A 17,304-nucleotide genomic window follows, 5' to 3' on the forward strand; every position below is an offset into this window, starting at 1 on the left:
TTCCCTCACAATTTCTTTCTCTTGACCACTCCTCATCTCTCATCACTTTCTGTTCTGTTCTGCCCCGTCTCACCAAGTGTCTCAAACTCTCTCCCTGTCTCTTTCATGCCCTCTCTCTCTCAGTTCAATTCAAGGGGCTTTATTGGTATGGGAAACAGCTGTTTACGTTGCCAAAGCAAGTAAAATGCATAATAAACAAAAGTGAAATAAACAATAAAAATAATAAAGACATTTCAAATGTCATTATGTCTAAATACAGTGTTGTAATGATGTGCAAATGGTTCAAGTACAAAAGAGAAAATAAAAAAGATAAATATGGTGTTTGTTCTTCACTGTTTGCCCTTTTCTCGTGGCAACAGGTCACACATCTTGCTGCTGTGATGGCACACTGTGGAATTTCACCCAGTAGATATGGGAGTTTAACAAAATTGGATTTGTTATCAAGTTCTTTGTGGATCTGTGTAATCTGAGGGAAATATGTGTCTCTAATATGGTCATACTCTCTCTTTGTCTGTCGGTCTCTCTCTCTTTCCCCCTCCCTCTCCCTCCCTCCCAGGGCTGACCAGATGGCGAGCGTCCAGAACTCCCATAAGGCCGCTGGGACGGACCGGGCTGACTTCTGGCGTCTGAGGGGTCAAAGGGCAGCCAAGAGAAAGGAGCTGAGGAAGAGCAGAGAGGACGTCAGCGCTACGCCCGTCGCCACACGCTTCCCCGCTTACGAGAGAGTCGTGCTCCGAGAGGGTGGGTCTGACATAGGGAAACGACACAAGAAATAAGAGTTGAGAGGGGAGAGGAGAGAGGGAGAGAAGAGAGGGGAGAGGAGAGGGGAGAAGAGAGGGGGAGGTGGGAGAGAGGAGAAGGGAAAGGAAAGGAGAGGGAGAAGGGAGGGAGAAGAGAGGGAAAAGAGGGGGAGAAGAGCGAGAGAGGTGTAGGGAAAGTTGAGGGTAAGTATATCATTGAGGAGAGAAGAGGGGGAAGTTGAGGAGAAGTATATCATTGAGGAGAGGAGAGGGGGAAGTTGAGGAGAATTATATCATTGAGGGGGAAGTTGAGGAGAATTATATCATTGAGGGGGAAGTTGAGGAGAAGTATATCATTAAGGAGAGGAGAGGGGGAAGTTGAGGAGAAATATATCATTGAGGGGGAAGTTGAGGAGAAGTATATCATTGAGGGGAAGTTGAGGAGAAGTATATCATTAAGGAGAGGAGAGGGGGAAGTTGAAAGGCAGGCCTGCATTGGGAAACAGACAGGAAACAACACACACACAGGAAGGGGGGGGGAACAGTGAGAGAAAGATGGTTGTCACGCTAAACACAGGAAATACACACCACAGGGGAGAACGAGTAGGTTGGAGGGGGGTGGGGGATGGGGGAGGAGCAGGGGAGAATTGGGGGAGGTGAGGTGAGAGGAGAATGGTCCTCAGAGAGGGCATGTCAATGGGTCAGACAGGAGCTACGCCGTTCTGGAGAGGATACAGGAAGGGGGAAAAGGAAGATGGAGAGAGAAAGTTGACAGGAGGAGATGGAAAGGAGAGAGGAAGGGAACGCCAAAGAGGAGAAAGACAAGGTTACAGGAGAATGGAAAGTGACATTAGAAGGAGATAATTGGACAGAAGGGTAGAACAGGAGGAAGAGGAGGAGGAGTGTATCTATGAAACGAAGGCCAGGGATGTATTAAAGCAGTTGCTCTTTCTCTGCTGTTGTTTCAGTCAAGCGGACAAAACAGAAACAATGGTGTTTTATGGCTGACAGGACTGAGTCAGGACTGAGTCAGGACTGAGTCAGGACTGAGTCAGGACTGAGTCAGGACTGAGACAGGACTGAGACTGGACTGAGACTGAGACAGGACTGAGACTGGACTGAGACTGGACTGAGACATAGCTTTAATGGGCCTGGTCTATTGTTTCACCTATCAGACACTGTTGGCCCCTCTAGCCACACACTTTTATACCCCTAACGTTGTGCATGATAGACCCACTAATAGTCATGTTGTTTTGAGGTTGTACAGTGGTTGCTCCAATAAAAGTTTGTGATTATGCTGTGGGACTTAAAGGTAATTTGTGGTTTAGTACGGTACCCTGCGTCACCACTTCATTGCTCCAGACCACCACAAGGGGGAGTTAGAGCACTGTTTATGCTTTTGGGTATTACTGTGTCTCTAACTGACAATGAATGGGCCACATAAACCTCAATAGAAACTGATAATTGTGCACGACTTCAGTATTACTTACTAAAACTGTTGTTACACTAAGGTTTTTATTATTTTATTTTGTTAGGATTATTTTGGTCTTACTGTAGGCCACTCCTGACCAGTCACGTTGTACAGCGCCTGAGTGGCGCAACGGTCTAAGACACTTCATAGCAGTGCAGGCTGTGTTTCTACAGATGCTGGTTCAATACCTGTGCTGGCCTCGACTGGGAGACCCATGAGATGACTGTAGATCTTCTCCCTATAAAAACAGAAATAAATCATTATAAATAACAAACTGGCTTTATTTACAAATTAGTAACAATGTCTCGCCCCATGTTCAAGAATATTATTTTATTTTTCTCTCTCATTATATATTATTTAAAAACAAAATCATCTACAAAATATTGTTATTTTTTAACAAAGCGATTATTATTATTATTATTAATTTAGAATTATATAAAAGCCTGTTGGATATTCTCACAGATCTATTATTAACCCTGTCATTAGCAGGACAATATATATTGGTCATATTGGTCATGGCTCCTGAGTGGGGCACAATGGGATTTCCTTGTAGTTCTCTAGCTGTATCCACTGAAAGCGTGCGAGGTTCAAGGCATGAGGGCAGGGGGTACGGGATGTGCCGCAAAGCCGCGCATAGAAAACAGAGTTAGCCCATGGGGAAGGGAGGAGGAGGAAGGGGAGGGGGTGGACCACCCCGCCACACTGGGTAGCACAGAGCAACACTTTAAGGGGCATTGCACTAATAATGGCGCTGACTAGGGAAACCTCCTGCTGTTATTAGTGCCAGTCTGCACGTTCAAACTAAAATAATGTATCTAATAATGGCATCTTTATGCTTTCGTTAATAAAATAATTATAAAAATACTCTTTCAAATTACTTTGGGAATAAATATCACTGAATTACAGAAATGTTGGAACAAAGTTGTCTAATGAAGGGAAACAAATTGTTGCTTACTGAAAAATGCTCTTTCAAACACACACAGTCACGTTGTACAGCGCCATTATTGCTATTAGCGGGTAGCTGGACAATAGACTTGCCTAGAAGGAGCGTAGGGGGAGAATTATATTGTCAAATGTATCTCTTACTTAGGTTGGCTGTATCACAACCGGCAGTGATTGGTTTACATTTCAGTTTTGGCTTTTATTCAGATTACAATCGCTCACTTGCGTTTTTTTGAAAAATAAATAACCTCCAAAATATCGTTATATATAATCAAGTTGATGGCACAGTCATATAGCCCCGGCACCTACATAAAGCTGAATGACTCACTCATTCATGGCTTTGGATCAAAATAAATAAGTACCTACATTCTTTCTGATCTTTAATAAAGAAATGTTTTGGTTATCCTGACCTGAACACCATGTACAGTATTATAATAGCCCATTATGGGCTATTAGCAGGACAATATACCTTTACCAACGCCTCTCTGTATTTTGATACTTTGTGGATGGGGCCTCCCCAGTGGCGCAGCTGTCTAAGTCATCGCATCGCAATGCAAAATGCGTTGCTACAGATAACCGTGCCGGCCGCCACGGGGAAACCTATGAGGCGACTTTTGGTTTTAATTTAGAATCCTCCAATCTTCTATATTATAATTATTAGCTGAGAGTCACATCATATTTTCTGATATACTGTAGGTCTACTGTAGGCGACATGAGTCTCACTAGTGTTGAGTAATGTGCTGTTAAAAGTGGTGTAGGTCTTATTTATTTAAAGAGCATATTGAAGTTAGAAGCAATAGGATTGAAAGCAATAGCCTACAACAATTTTAGCACCGTTTCGCGCTGCTCTGAGACAAGCATGGGGACTGGTCTTGATAAATCAATTAGATTTTTATTTTGACTGAATCTCCGTCTGGGTATTGGTTAGACTACATGGTGTAGAAATGTTATGCTCTTAGTGTAACCTTTATTTAACTAGGCAAGTCAGTTAAAAAACAAATTCTTATTTACAAGGACAGCCTACTCCTTCCTCCCCGTCGGGGAATTGAACGCTGTTGTCCCGCGTGCCCGCACAACACAGGGATTCTTTAGCCAAATAGTCCAGTACTGTAGCATACTCCTGACCGTCACGTTGTACAGCGCCATATTTTCCCTTCCATCCTAACGGAAACCCTGAGGGTTTTTCTTGGAATAGAAACACCATAATATTAATCTAATTAATTAAGCAACATTTCTTCAAATCAGTCTCATATACTATGTTCTTACAATTTTTTATTTTTTATTCTCTAGTACAGCCACTCCTTGTAGTAATACAGTGGTTCGTCCTATTAAAGTTGCAGCGTACTGCAGCACAGATGCCCTCTGATGGTCAAACTAGCACTAATTAACATTAATGGTACCAGTGGTTGGCACCTAAATAACGTGCCATAGAATTCTACGGCACCATGCAAGCTGTGCTGCAGTACACTGCAACTTTAATAGGACGAACCACTGTATTACTACAAGGAGGGGCTGTATAAAGCATCTCTCTCTCTCTCTCTCTCTCTCTCTCTCTCTCTCTCTCTCTCTCTCTCTCGCTCTCTCTCGCTCGCTCTCTCTTTCAATTCAAGAGGCTTTATTGGCATGGGAACATGTTTACATTGCCAAAGCAAGTGAAATGAATAAACAAAAGTGAAATAAACAATAAAAAGTGAACCTTAAATATTATACTCAGAAGTTTCAAATGTCATATGAACATATACATTGTTGTAATGATGTGCGAATAGTTAAAGGGAAAATAAATCAACATAAATATGGGTTGTATTTACAACGGGGTTTGTTCTTCACTGGTTGACCTTTTCTTGTGGGAACAGGTCACAAATCTTGCTGCTGTGATGGCAGAATGTGGTACTTCACCCAATAGAGTTTATCAAAATTGGGTTTGTTTTCTAATTCTTTGTGGGTCTGTGTAATCTGAGGGAAATATGTGTCTCTAATATGGTCATACGTTTGGCAGGAGGTTAGGAAGTGCAGCTCAGTTTCCACCTCATTTTGTGGGCAGTGTGCACATAGCCTGTCTTCTCTTGAAAGGCTATGCTCACTGAGTCTGTACATAGTCAAAGCTTTCCCTAATTTTGGGTCAGTCACAGTGGTCAGGTATTCTGCCACTGTGTACTCTCTGTTTAGGGCCAAATAGCATTCTAGTTTGCTCTGTTTTTTTGTTCATTCTTTCCAGTGTGTCAAGTAATTATCTTTTTGTTTTCTCATGATTTGGTTGGGTCTAATTGTGCTGCTGTCCCGGGGCTCTGTAGGGTGTGTTTGTGTTTGTGAACAGAGCCCCAGGACCAGCTTGCTTAGGGGACTCTTCTCCAGGTTCATCTCTCTGTAGGTGATGGCTTTGTTATGGAAGGTTTGGGAATCGCTTCCTTTTAGGTGTTTGTAGAATTTAACAGCTCTTTAATGGATTTTGATAATTAGTGGGTATCGGCCTAATTCTGCTCTGCATGCATTATTTGGTGTTTTACGTTGTACACGGAGGATATGTTTGCAGAATTCTGCATGCAGAGTCTCAACTTGGTGTTTGTCCCATTTTGTGAATTCTTGGTTGGTGAGCGGACCCCAGACCTCACAACCATAAAGGGCAATGGGTTCTATAACTGGCCAAAAAGATTGGAGAAGTGATTTACCCACACATCTCCGTTTTGGATAGATAACTCTTTGTGTTGTTCTTTGTTTTTTCTCTCTCTCTCTCTCTCTCTCTCTCTCTCTCTCTCTCTCTCTCTCTCTCTCTCTAATATACTGTAGCTGGTTTCAGACGTCCTGTGGTTCTGTTTGGACCTATAGCTGATGCAGCCAACGACAAGCTTGCTAACGAGCTGCCTGACCTGTTCATCATTGCCAGTAAGGACCTCACACAGTGTGTGTGTGTGTGTGTGGGGGGGGGTTTCAGAAGGATAGTAAAAACAAGTACAATTCAGACAAGCGGGGACACTTATTTTAGGCTTAGGGGTTATGGTTAGAATTAGGGTTAGGGGTTAGGTTTAGGGTTAGGAGTTTGGGCTCATACACACCAATAGCATTTGCTGGCCGAAACTACATAGCACCTCTGAACATCATTTTCAAAACCGAGTGCGCACCACATTTACATTTAGAATCGCATGAAAAATGCTGGCAGTCAGACGGCTACAGCAGGTGGTCCCTAAAACACTTTGCGATGAACGATCGGCAGACAAACGCTAGATCCATTTTCGGTGCGATCTGTGCGAGCCTTTAGGGATTCCGGAGTTCAAGTTAGTTTTTGGTCCCCACGACAATAGTAAAACAAAACGTGTGTGTGGATGCGTGCGTTTGTGTCTGTCTGTGTGTGTGGATGTCAGTTTGTCTGTCTGATTTTGAGTCACACTAGTACTCATTGAATGAGTAACACTGTGTCTGTCTCTCTGTGTCCGTCTCTCTCTTCGTCTCTGTCCACCGTCAGAAACGGAGCCTAAAGATGCCGGTTCAGAGAAATCCTCAGGAGTAGTGAGACTCAACACCATCCGCCAGATCATCGAGCAGGTTTGAGTTCTCTTTCTCTCTCTCTCCATATCTCTCTTTCTCTCGCTCTCTCTCTCTCCATATCTCTCTCTCTCTCTCTCTCTCTCTCTCTCCATATCTCTCTCTCTGTCTCTCTCTCTCCATATCAATTCAATTCAAGGGCTTTATTGGCATGGGAAACATGTGTTAACATTGCCAAAGCAAGTGAGGTAGACAACATACAAAGTGAATATATAAAGTGAAAAACAACAGAAATTAACAGTAAACATTACACATACAGAGGTACATACAGTGCCTTGCGAAAGTATTCGGCCCCCTTGAACTTTGCGACCTTCTGCCACATTTCAGGCTTCAAACATAAAGATATAAAACTGTATTTTTTTGTGAAGAATCAACAACAAGTGGGACACAATCATGAAGTGGAACGACATTTATTGGATATTTCAAACTTTTTTAACAAATCAAAAACTGAAAAATTGGGCGTGCAAAATTATTCAGCCCCTTTACTTTCAGTGCAGCAAACTCTCTCCAGAAGTTCAGTGAGGATCTCTGAATGATCCAATGTTGACCTAAATGACTAATGATGATAAATACAATCCACCTGTGTGTAATCAAGTCTCCGTATAAATGCACCTGCACTGTGATAGTCTCAGAGGTCCGTTAAAAGCGCAGAGAGCATCATGAAGAACAAGGAACACACCAGGCAGGTCCGAGATACTGTTGTGAAGAAGTTTAAAGCCGGATTTGGATACAAAAAGATTTCCCAAGTATTAAACATCCCAAGGAGCACTGTGCAAGCGATAATATTGAAATGGAAGGAGTATCAGACCACTGCAAATCTACCAAGACCTGGTCGTCCCTCTAAACTTTCAGCTCATACAAGGAGAAGACTGATCAGAGATGCAGCCAAGAGGCCCATGATCACTCTGGATGAACTGCAGAGATCTACAGCTGAGGTGGGAGACTCTGTCCATAGGACAACAATCAGTCGTATATTGCACAAATCTGGCCTTTATGGAAGAGTGGCAAGAAGAAAGCCATTTCTTAAAGATATCCATAAAAAGTGTCGTTTAAAGTTTGCCACAAGCCACCTGGGAGACACACCAAACATGTGGAAGAAGGTGCTCTGGTCAGATGAAACCAAAATTGAACTTTTTGGCAACAAAGCAAAACGTTATGTTTGGCGTAAAAGCAACACAGCTCATCACCCTGAACACACCATCCCCACTGTCAAACATGGTGGTGGCAGCATCATGGTTTGGGCCTGCTTTTCTTCAGCAGGGACAGGGAAGATGGTTAAAATTGATGGGAAGATGGATGGAGCCAAATACAGGACCATTCTGGAAGAAAACCTGATGGAGTCTGCAAAAGACCTGAGACTGGGACAGAGATTTGTCTTCCAACAAGACAATGATCCAAAAGATAAAGCAAAATCTACAATGGAATGGTTCAAAAATAAACATATCCAGGTGTTAGAATGGCCAAGTCAAAGTCCAGACCTGAATCCAATCGAGAATCTGTGGAAAGAACTGAAAACTGCTGTTCACAAATGCTCTCCATCCAACCTCACTGAGCTCGAGCTGTTTTGCAAGGAGGAATGGGAAAAAATGTCAGTCTCTCGATGTGCAAAACTGATAGAGACATACCCCAAGCGACTTACAGATGTAATCGCAGAAAAAGGTGGCGCTACAAAGTATTAATTTAAGGGGGCTGAATCATTTTGCACGCCCAATTTTTCAGTTTTTGATTTGTTAAAAAAGTTTGAAATATCCAATAAATGTCATTCCACTTCATGATTGTGGCCCACTTGTTGTTGATTCTTCACAAAAAAATACAGTTTTATATCTTTATGTTTGAAGCCTGAAATGTGGCAAACGGTCGCAAAGTTCAAGGGGGGCGAATACTTTCGCAAGGCACTGTATCTCTCTCTCTGTCTCTCTCTCTCCATATCTCTCTCTCTCTCTCCATATCTCTATCTCTCCATATCTCTCTCTTTCTCTCTATCTCTCTCTCTCCATATCTCTCTCTCTCTCTCCATATCTCTCCATATCTCTCTCTCTCTGTCTCTCTCTCTCTCTGTCTGTGTGTCTTTCTCTGTCTCTCTCTCTCTCCCTCTCTCTGTGCCTCTCTATCTCTATCTCTCTCACCTGCACTGTCTCTCTGTCTGTCTCGCACTCTGTCTCTCTCTGTCTCTCTCTCTCAATCTCTATCTGTGTCTTTCTCTATCTCTTTCTCTCCATTTCTGTCACTCATTGTCCTCCACCACGTCCCCTGTAGGACAAGCATGCCCTGCTGGATGTGACTCCCAAGGCAGTGGACACACTGAACTACAGCCAGTGGTACCCCATCGTCATCTTCTTCAACCCAGACAGTAAACCAGGAGTTAAGGCCATGAGGCAGAGGGTGATACCTGGATCCAACCGCTCGGCACGCAAACTATACGAACAAGCTGTCAAACTGAGGAAGACCTGTTCTCACCTCTTCTCTGGTTAGACACACACATGAATCGACTACACACACACAGATACACTCACAAACACAGATACACTCACACACACAGATACACTAGGTACAGATACACACACACATATACACTAGATACAGATACAAACACACAAACACACACACACACACACACACACACACACACACACACATACACTCACACACAGATACAGATACACACACACAAGATAAAGTTATTTTCCTGCATTAGGAATAATCTGTTGTACCGTGTATTTTTGTTGTTGTGCCGTTACAACTCCTCCTCTCTCCCTCTCTCCTTCTCCTCCTCTCCTCCCCCCCTCTCCCTCTCTCCTTCTCCTCCTCTCCCCCTCTCTCCTTCTCCTCCTCTCCTCTCCCCCTCTCCCTCTCTCCTTCTCCTCCTCTCCCCCTCTCTCCTTCTCCTCCTCTCCTCTCCCTCTCTCCTTCTCTCCTTCTCCTCCTTTCCCCCTCGCTCCTTCTCCTCCTCTCCTCTCCCTCTCTCCTTCTCCCCCTCTCCTTCTCCCCTCTCCTTATCCCCCTCTCCTTCTCCTCCTCTCCTTATCCCCCTCTCCCTCTCCCCTTCTCTCCCTCTCTCCTCCTCCTCTCCCTCTCTCCTCCCCCTCTCCCTCTCTCCTTCTCCTCCTCTCTCCCTCTCTCCTTCTCCCCCTCTCCCTCTCCCCCTCCCCCCCTCCTCCTCCTCTTCCCCTCTCCTTCTTCTCCTCCTCTCCCTCTCTCCTTCTCCCCCTCTCTTTCTCCTCCTCTCCCCCTCTTTCCTTCTCCTCCTCTCCCCCGCTCCCCCTCTCCTTCTTCTCCTCCTCTCCCCCTCTCCTTCTTCTCCCCCTCTCCCCTCAACCTCTCCATGTTCTCTTCTCATCCATCCTGCTATTATCTCTCTTTCTCCCTCTATCCTCTCTCTCCCCCCTCCCTTTCTCGCCCCCACTCTCTTTATATCTCTCTCCTCTTCCTCTATCTCCCTGGTTTCTATTGCTCAATCTGTCTTCCCCCCTCTCCCTTCATCCCTCCTCCTCTTCTCCTCTCTCCTTCCCACCGCCTCTCCCCCTCTCTCCTTCCAACCCCCTCTCCTCTGATCCCCCCCCCCCTCCTCTCCCTACAGCTACTATTGAGTTGAACTCGGTCAACGATGCGTGGTACGGCAGTGTCAAGGACTCTATCAGAGAGCAGCAGACTCAGGCTGTCTGGGTGTCTGAGGGGAAGGTAAACACACTCACCATGGACCCATAACTACATACTATACCAGGGGTGTGAAATTACAGTCCTCCAGGGCCTGATTGGTGTCACAGTGTTGCCCCAGCTAACACACCTGACTCCAATAATCATAATCATGATCTTCAGTTTAGAATCACATTTGATTAATCAGCTGTGTTTTCTAGGGATGGAGAAAAAGTGTGATGCCAATCAGGCCCCAGAGGACTGGAGTTTTCCAGACTGTACTATACTCTACTGTACTATACCGAACTATACTATACTGTACTATACTATACTGTACTATACCGAACTACACTATACTGTACTGAACTATACTATACTGCACTATACTATGCTGTACTATACCGAACTACACTATACTGTACTGAACTATACTATACTGCACTATTCTGAACTATACTGTACTATGCTATACTATACTGCACTATACTGTACTGAACTATGCTATGCTGTACTATACTGACCTATACTATACTTTACTATACTATACTGAACTATGCTATACTGTACTATACTGACCTGTACTGTACTATACTGAACTATGCCATACTGCACTAAACTGAACTATACTGTACTATACTGAACTATACTGTACTGAACTATACAATGCTGTACTATACTGCACTATACCATACTGCACTAAACTGAACTATACTGTACTATACTGAACTATACTGAACTGAACTATACTATGCTGTACTATACGGAACTATACTATACTGTACTATACTATACTGTACTATACTGACCTGTACTGTACTATACTGAACTATACCGTACTGCACTAAACCATACTGCAGTGGTTCCCAACCGGTGTGTCCTCTGGACTGGTCATGGTATTTTGACAGGGAGCACCTGTGGCAGTCAGATAACACATGGAATGTCACATGGTTCCATCTGTGTGGGATTTTTCAAGTCCAGTGTTCTCAGGCTGTTGTTACATAAGTATCATTTGAGGGGCGCGCATCACGAGCAAAGTGTCATTGTGGCATTTTACTTTGTCTGTGAAAAACATTAGCACAGGTAAGTGTGATTTATGTTTCTTAATATATATATATATAATATATGACTCTGGGGATTAGCTATACCACAACCTCTGATACAGTATGACTGGGGATTAGCTATACCACAACCTCTGATACAGTATGACTCTGGGGATTAGCTATACCACAACCTCTGATACAGTATGACTGGGGATTAGCTATACCACAACCTCTGATACAGTATGACTGGGGATTAGCTATACCACAACCTCTGATACAGTATGACTGGGGATTAGCTATACCACAACCTCTGATACAGTATGACTCTGGGGATTAGCTATACCACAACCTCTGATACAGTATGACTGGGGATTAGCTATACCACAACCTCTGATACAGTATGACTGGGGATTAGCTATACCACAACCTCTGATACAGTATGACTGGGGATTAGCTATACCACAACCTCTGGTACAGTATGACTGGGGATTAGCTATACCACAACCTCTGATACAGTATGACTGGGGATTAGCTATACCACGACCTCTGATACAGTATGACTCTGGGGATTAGCTATACCACAACCTCTGATACAGTATGACTCTGGGGATTAGCTATACCACAACCTCTGATACAGTATGACTCTGGGGATTAGCTATACCACAACCTCTGATACAGTATGATTGGGGATTAGCTATACCACAACCTCTGATACAGTATGACTGGGGATTAGCTATACCACAACCTCTGATACAGTATGACTGGGGATTAGCTATACCACAACCTCTGGTACAGTATGACTGGGGATTAGCTATACCACAACCTCTGATACAGTATGACTGGGGATTAGCTATACCACAACCTCTGGTACAGTATGACTGGGGATTAGCTATACCACAACCTCTGATACAGTATGACTGGGGATTAGCTATACCACAACCTCTGGTACAGTATGACTCTGGGGATTAGCTATACCACAACCTCTGATACAGTATGACTGGGGATTAGCTATACCACAACCTCTGATACAGTATGACTGGGGATTAGCTATACCACAACCTCTGATACAGTATGACTGGGGATTAGCTATACCACAACCTCTGATACAGTATGACTGGGGATTAGCTATACCACAACCTCTGGTACAGTATGACTGGGGATTAGCTATACCACAACCTCTGGTACAGTATGACTCTGGGGATTAGCTATACCACAACCTCTGATACAGTATGACTGGGGATTAGCTATACCACAACCTCTGATACAGTATGACTGGGGATTAGCTATACCACAACCTCTGATACAGTATGACTGGGGATTAGCTATACCACAACCTCTGGTACAGTATGACTGGGGATTAGCTATACCACAACCTCTGGTACAGTTTACTATACTCTAAACACTATAGTCTACTATACTATACTAAACTATACACTATAGTCCACTATAAATGCTAAACTATACATTATACTATACTAAACTATACGCCATAGTTTACTATACTATACTAAACTATACACGTAGTCTACTATACACTCTGATCTACTATACTATATGATATACTATACTAAACTATACACTATAGTGTACTATACTCTGTAGTCTACTAGACTCTACTGAACTATACTCTGTAGTATACTATACTCTACTGAACTATACTCTGTAGTCTACTATACTCTACTGAACTATACTCTGTAGTCTACTAGACTCTACTGAACTACACTCTGTAGTCTACTATACTCTACTGAACTATACTCTGTAGTCTACTATACTCTACTGAACTATACTCTGTAGTCTACTATACTCTACTGAACTATACACTACTGAACTATACTCTGTAGTCTACTATACTCTACTGAACTATACTATGTAGTCTACTATACTCTACTGAACTATACTCTGTAGTCTACTATACTCTACTGAACTATACACTATAGTCTACTATACTCTACTGAACTACACTCTGTAGTCTACTATACTCTACTGAACTATACTCTGTAGTCTACTATACTCTACTGAACTACACTCTGTAGTATACTATACTCTACTGAACTATACTCTGCTGAACTATACTATGTAGTCTACTATACTCAACTGAACTATACTCTGTAGTCTACTATACTCTACTGAACTATACACTACTGAACTATACTCTGTAGTCTACTATACTCTACTGAACTATACGCTATAGTCTACTAGACTCTACTGAACTATACTCTGTAGTCTACTATACTCTACTGAACTATACTCTGTAGTCTACTAGACTCTACTGAACTACACTCTGTAGTCTACTATACTCTACTGAACTATATGTTGTAGTCTACTATACTCTACTGAACTATATGTTGTAGTCTACTCTACTCTACTGAACTATACACTATAGTCCACTATAAATGCTAAACTATACTATACTAAACTATACGCCATAGTTTACTATACTAAACTATACACTGTAGTCTACTATACTATGCACTCTAGTCTACTATACTATACTATACACTCTGGTCTACTATACTATATGATATACTATACTAAACCATACACTATAGTTTACTATACTAAACTATACACTATATTCTACTATACTATGCTAAACTATACACTATAGTCTACTATACTATACTAAACTATACACTATAGTCCACTATAAAATGCTAAACTATGCACTGTAGTCTACTATACTATACTATACACTCTGATCTACTGTACTATATGATATACTATACTAAACTATACACTATAGTGTACTATACTCTACTGAATTATACTCTGTAGTCTACTATACTCAACTGAACTATACGCTGTAGTCTACTATACTCTACTGAACTATACTCTGTAGTCTACTATACTCTACTGAACTACACTCTGTAGTCTACTATACTCTACTGAACTATACACTACTGAACTATACACTATAGTCTACTATACTCTACTGAACTATACACTAAAGTCTACTAGACTCTACTGAACTATACTCTGTAGTCTACTAGACTCTACTGAACTATACTCTGTAGTCTACTAGACTCTACTGAACTACACTCTGTAGTCTACTATACTCTACTGAACTATACACTACTGAACTATACACTATAGTCTACTATACTCTACTGAACTATACTCTGTAGTCTACTAGACTCTACTCTACTCCTTTCCTCTTCTATACATCACGTGTACTATTTTGATCCTCTATTCTAATCCCCGTCATCCACATGATCAATCATGTTCAGTAGAATAGTCTTACTGTATACTTCAATGCTCTACGATTTCTGTGAACATGTGTGTACTTGTCCATCTTAACCCTTTCATTTGATACTACTACTATACCTCAGCCTTTTCTATCCCCTGTCAGATATTGATATCTTCCTTTTCTATCCCCCGTCAGATAGTGATAACTTCCTTTTCTATCCCCTTTAAGATAGTGGTAACTTCCTTTTCTATCCCCTTTAAGATAGTGATAACTTCATTTTCTATCCCCTTTAAGATAGTGATAACTTCCTTTTCTATCCCCTTTAAGATAGTGATAACTTCCTTTTCTATCCCCTTTAAGATAGTGATAACTTCCTTTTCTATCCCCTGTCAGATAGTGATAACTTCCTTTTCTATTCCCTTTAAAATAGTGATAACTTCCTTTTCTATCCCCTGTCAGATAGTGATAACTTCCTTTTCTATCCCCTTTAAGATAGTGATAACTTCCTTTTCTATCCCCTTTAAGATAGTGATAACTTCCTTTTCTATTCCCTTTAAAATAGTGATAACTTCCTTTTCTATCCCCTGTCAGATAAGTCATAAGTTGTTGCCTCTATATTTCCTGTGTTGTCCTGTGTTGTGAGCATACTCTCTGTGAATCCTTCTGGTGCTCTACAGCTCGCTTCTTCTTTCTTTCTTTGTGTTTTCTTTGTGTTTCTGCTTCCTGTCTGTACACCAAGATCCATCATGTGTCTCTTTTAGCTGGACGGCACGGGGACGGACCTTGATCTCCATGACGACCGCATGTCCTACCTGTCAGCCATGTCGGCCGACTACCTGAGCATGGACAGCCGACTGGCCAGTGACTACGATGACACGGCGGACGAGGGCGGGGCTTATACGGATAACGAGCTGGACAATGAACCGGCCGATCAACTGCCGGTGTCGGCTATCAGCCGCTCCTCTGAGCCCGTACTGGCAGAGGAGGTTAGAGACACACACACACACACACACACACACACACACACACACACACACACACACACACACACACACACTCAGATGCAAACCACTTCAGAGAAGACTGTGATGTCCTAACCTCACAGCCGCTAGTCTATAGAGAGCTGTAAGAATCTCTCCTGCCCTCTACAGGTGAAACACGTCATTACACCTATGAAATCTGTCTCGGGTCCAGTCTATGCCTTCGTGACCAGAATCAATACCATCTGGTTAGCATTTATTTGGGTTGTTTCAGGAACTCAATGTGTCCAATTTAATTTAGCAAAACATTTGTTTATTAAATAGAGGCTAGTCAGCACTATGATAATAGTGGACCCAAAGGCCTGTGGCCAGTTTCTCTCTAGTACAGCACTTTAGTAGTTAGAAACAAACTGGAAACACTGGCAGAATTTACTTTAACATTTCACAAGGGTTATTAACGGTATGATTTTGTATGGCTGTGCAAGAATCTTCAATTATTTGTGTGTGTGTGTGTGTGTGTGTGTGTGTGTGTGTGTGTGTGTGTGTGTGTGTGTGTGTGTGTGTGTGTGTGTGTGTGTGTGTGTGTGGTCAGATACTGCGCAGGTGCAGTCCAGATGTCCGTGGTGGCATCAGGAGGGTGGGCAGCAGGGAGGTGCTCAGCAGCGCCAGCCCAACGCACGTGTTTGTACCTGACCCCCCCAAGGTGAGACACACGCACACACACAGTAGACACACACACACACAGTACACACACACACATGCTTGACTCTGTGCTGAACCCTGGCATAAATTATTTGTGGAACATATCATTACATATTTCATGCCTCTCTCCACTCATGTTCCATGTCATTGGTCAGTCAGGCTAGTTTAGCCCCAGTGCTCTTAGATTCTACTTGTTCCATTTTTGGCAATTTACTGACACCCCACTTAGCTCTTGAACTCAACGAGAAGGAGCAGACTCCCCTTCCCTCTGAAGAATGATCTGATCTGGAGAAATCACGCCCGCCGTGGCTCGGATTCCTCCAACGGCAGTATCAACGCTGGTACCTAATTTAGCACGAAGTGACTCCCAGAACTCCCTGTGGTGATAGAACTGAAAGGGCCTATGACCTCAGAGGCTGAAACATCACAGTCCATTGAGCAGATCTTATAGATTACTCTACCTGTGTTCTGAACTCTAGAGCATGTAGTAGAGAAATAGAATGTCCGTGGTTTAGTCGGTGTCCTCTTTGTCAAAATGTGGTATTCACCATTGCTCGGAGACTAGACAATGAGGCTTTTTTCCCGTTTTAAATGAACAGTGACGTAGTGAGGGTGGAACACTAAAGGAGGGAATATTTAAATGTTTCTAGTCAGAAATCTAGTATTCACCTACACAAAGGTTTGAGTTGTGCGTATGTGACTAACCCTGTCTGGTCCCCATAGAAATAGAATGATTTAATTGAATCAAATCAAAATGATTTGATTCATTCTAATTCTATGCTGGTCCCCCTCCCCGCTCTCCACCTCTCCCTTCCTTTCCCCTCAAGGTGAAGCTGTTGTTCAGGGATGAGGTAGTCCCTCCCAGGGGGGTAGTAGGGGCGTACGACCCCCCCCCCAGCCGTGGCTACGACTCCCACTCCTCCAGCCCTGCCAGCAACGACCCCCCTCCTCTCCCTCGCTCCCTCAACTCCTTCGGCAAGGCCAAGCCCCTGGCACTGCAGCCCCTCAAACCCTCCTATAATATCCAGGACACCACCAGCAGCACAGCCCCAGTCACAGTGGCCCCTATGGG

The 17,304-nt window shown here is 43.0% G+C and overlaps 1 protein-coding gene across 4 annotated transcripts in view; it reads left to right on the forward strand.

Annotated features, from left to right (window-relative positions):
* LOC139390107 (tight junction protein ZO-2-like) overlaps positions 1-17,304 on the forward strand; it is a 179,134-nt gene that overhangs the window by 160,948 nt on the left and 882 nt on the right. For 3 of the 4 annotated variants that reach the window (XM_071137259.1, XM_071137262.1, XM_071137260.1), the window contains exons 14-21: positions 557-741; positions 5,938-6,033; positions 6,611-6,690; positions 8,947-9,157; positions 10,268-10,368; positions 15,312-15,536; positions 16,123-16,233; positions 17,060-17,304. The exon at positions 17,060-17,304 is cut by the window's right edge and continues 136 nt beyond it. In XM_071137259.1, coding sequence (XP_070993360.1) covers positions 557-741; positions 5,938-6,033; positions 6,611-6,690; positions 8,947-9,157; positions 10,268-10,368; positions 15,312-15,536; positions 16,123-16,233; positions 17,060-17,304 — 1,254 coding nt within the window. Of the gene's footprint in view, positions 1-556; positions 742-5,937; positions 6,034-6,610; positions 6,691-8,946; positions 9,158-10,267; positions 10,369-15,289; positions 15,537-16,122; positions 16,234-17,059 lie in introns of those variants that run through there. The other variant, XR_011629466.1, reaches the window with a different exon arrangement.

Source organism: Oncorhynchus clarkii, chromosome 30 (genome assembly GCF_045791955.1).
Source record: "Oncorhynchus clarkii lewisi isolate Uvic-CL-2024 chromosome 30, UVic_Ocla_1.0, whole genome shotgun sequence".
NCBI lineage: Eukaryota > Metazoa > Chordata > Actinopteri > Salmoniformes > Salmonidae > Oncorhynchus > Oncorhynchus clarkii.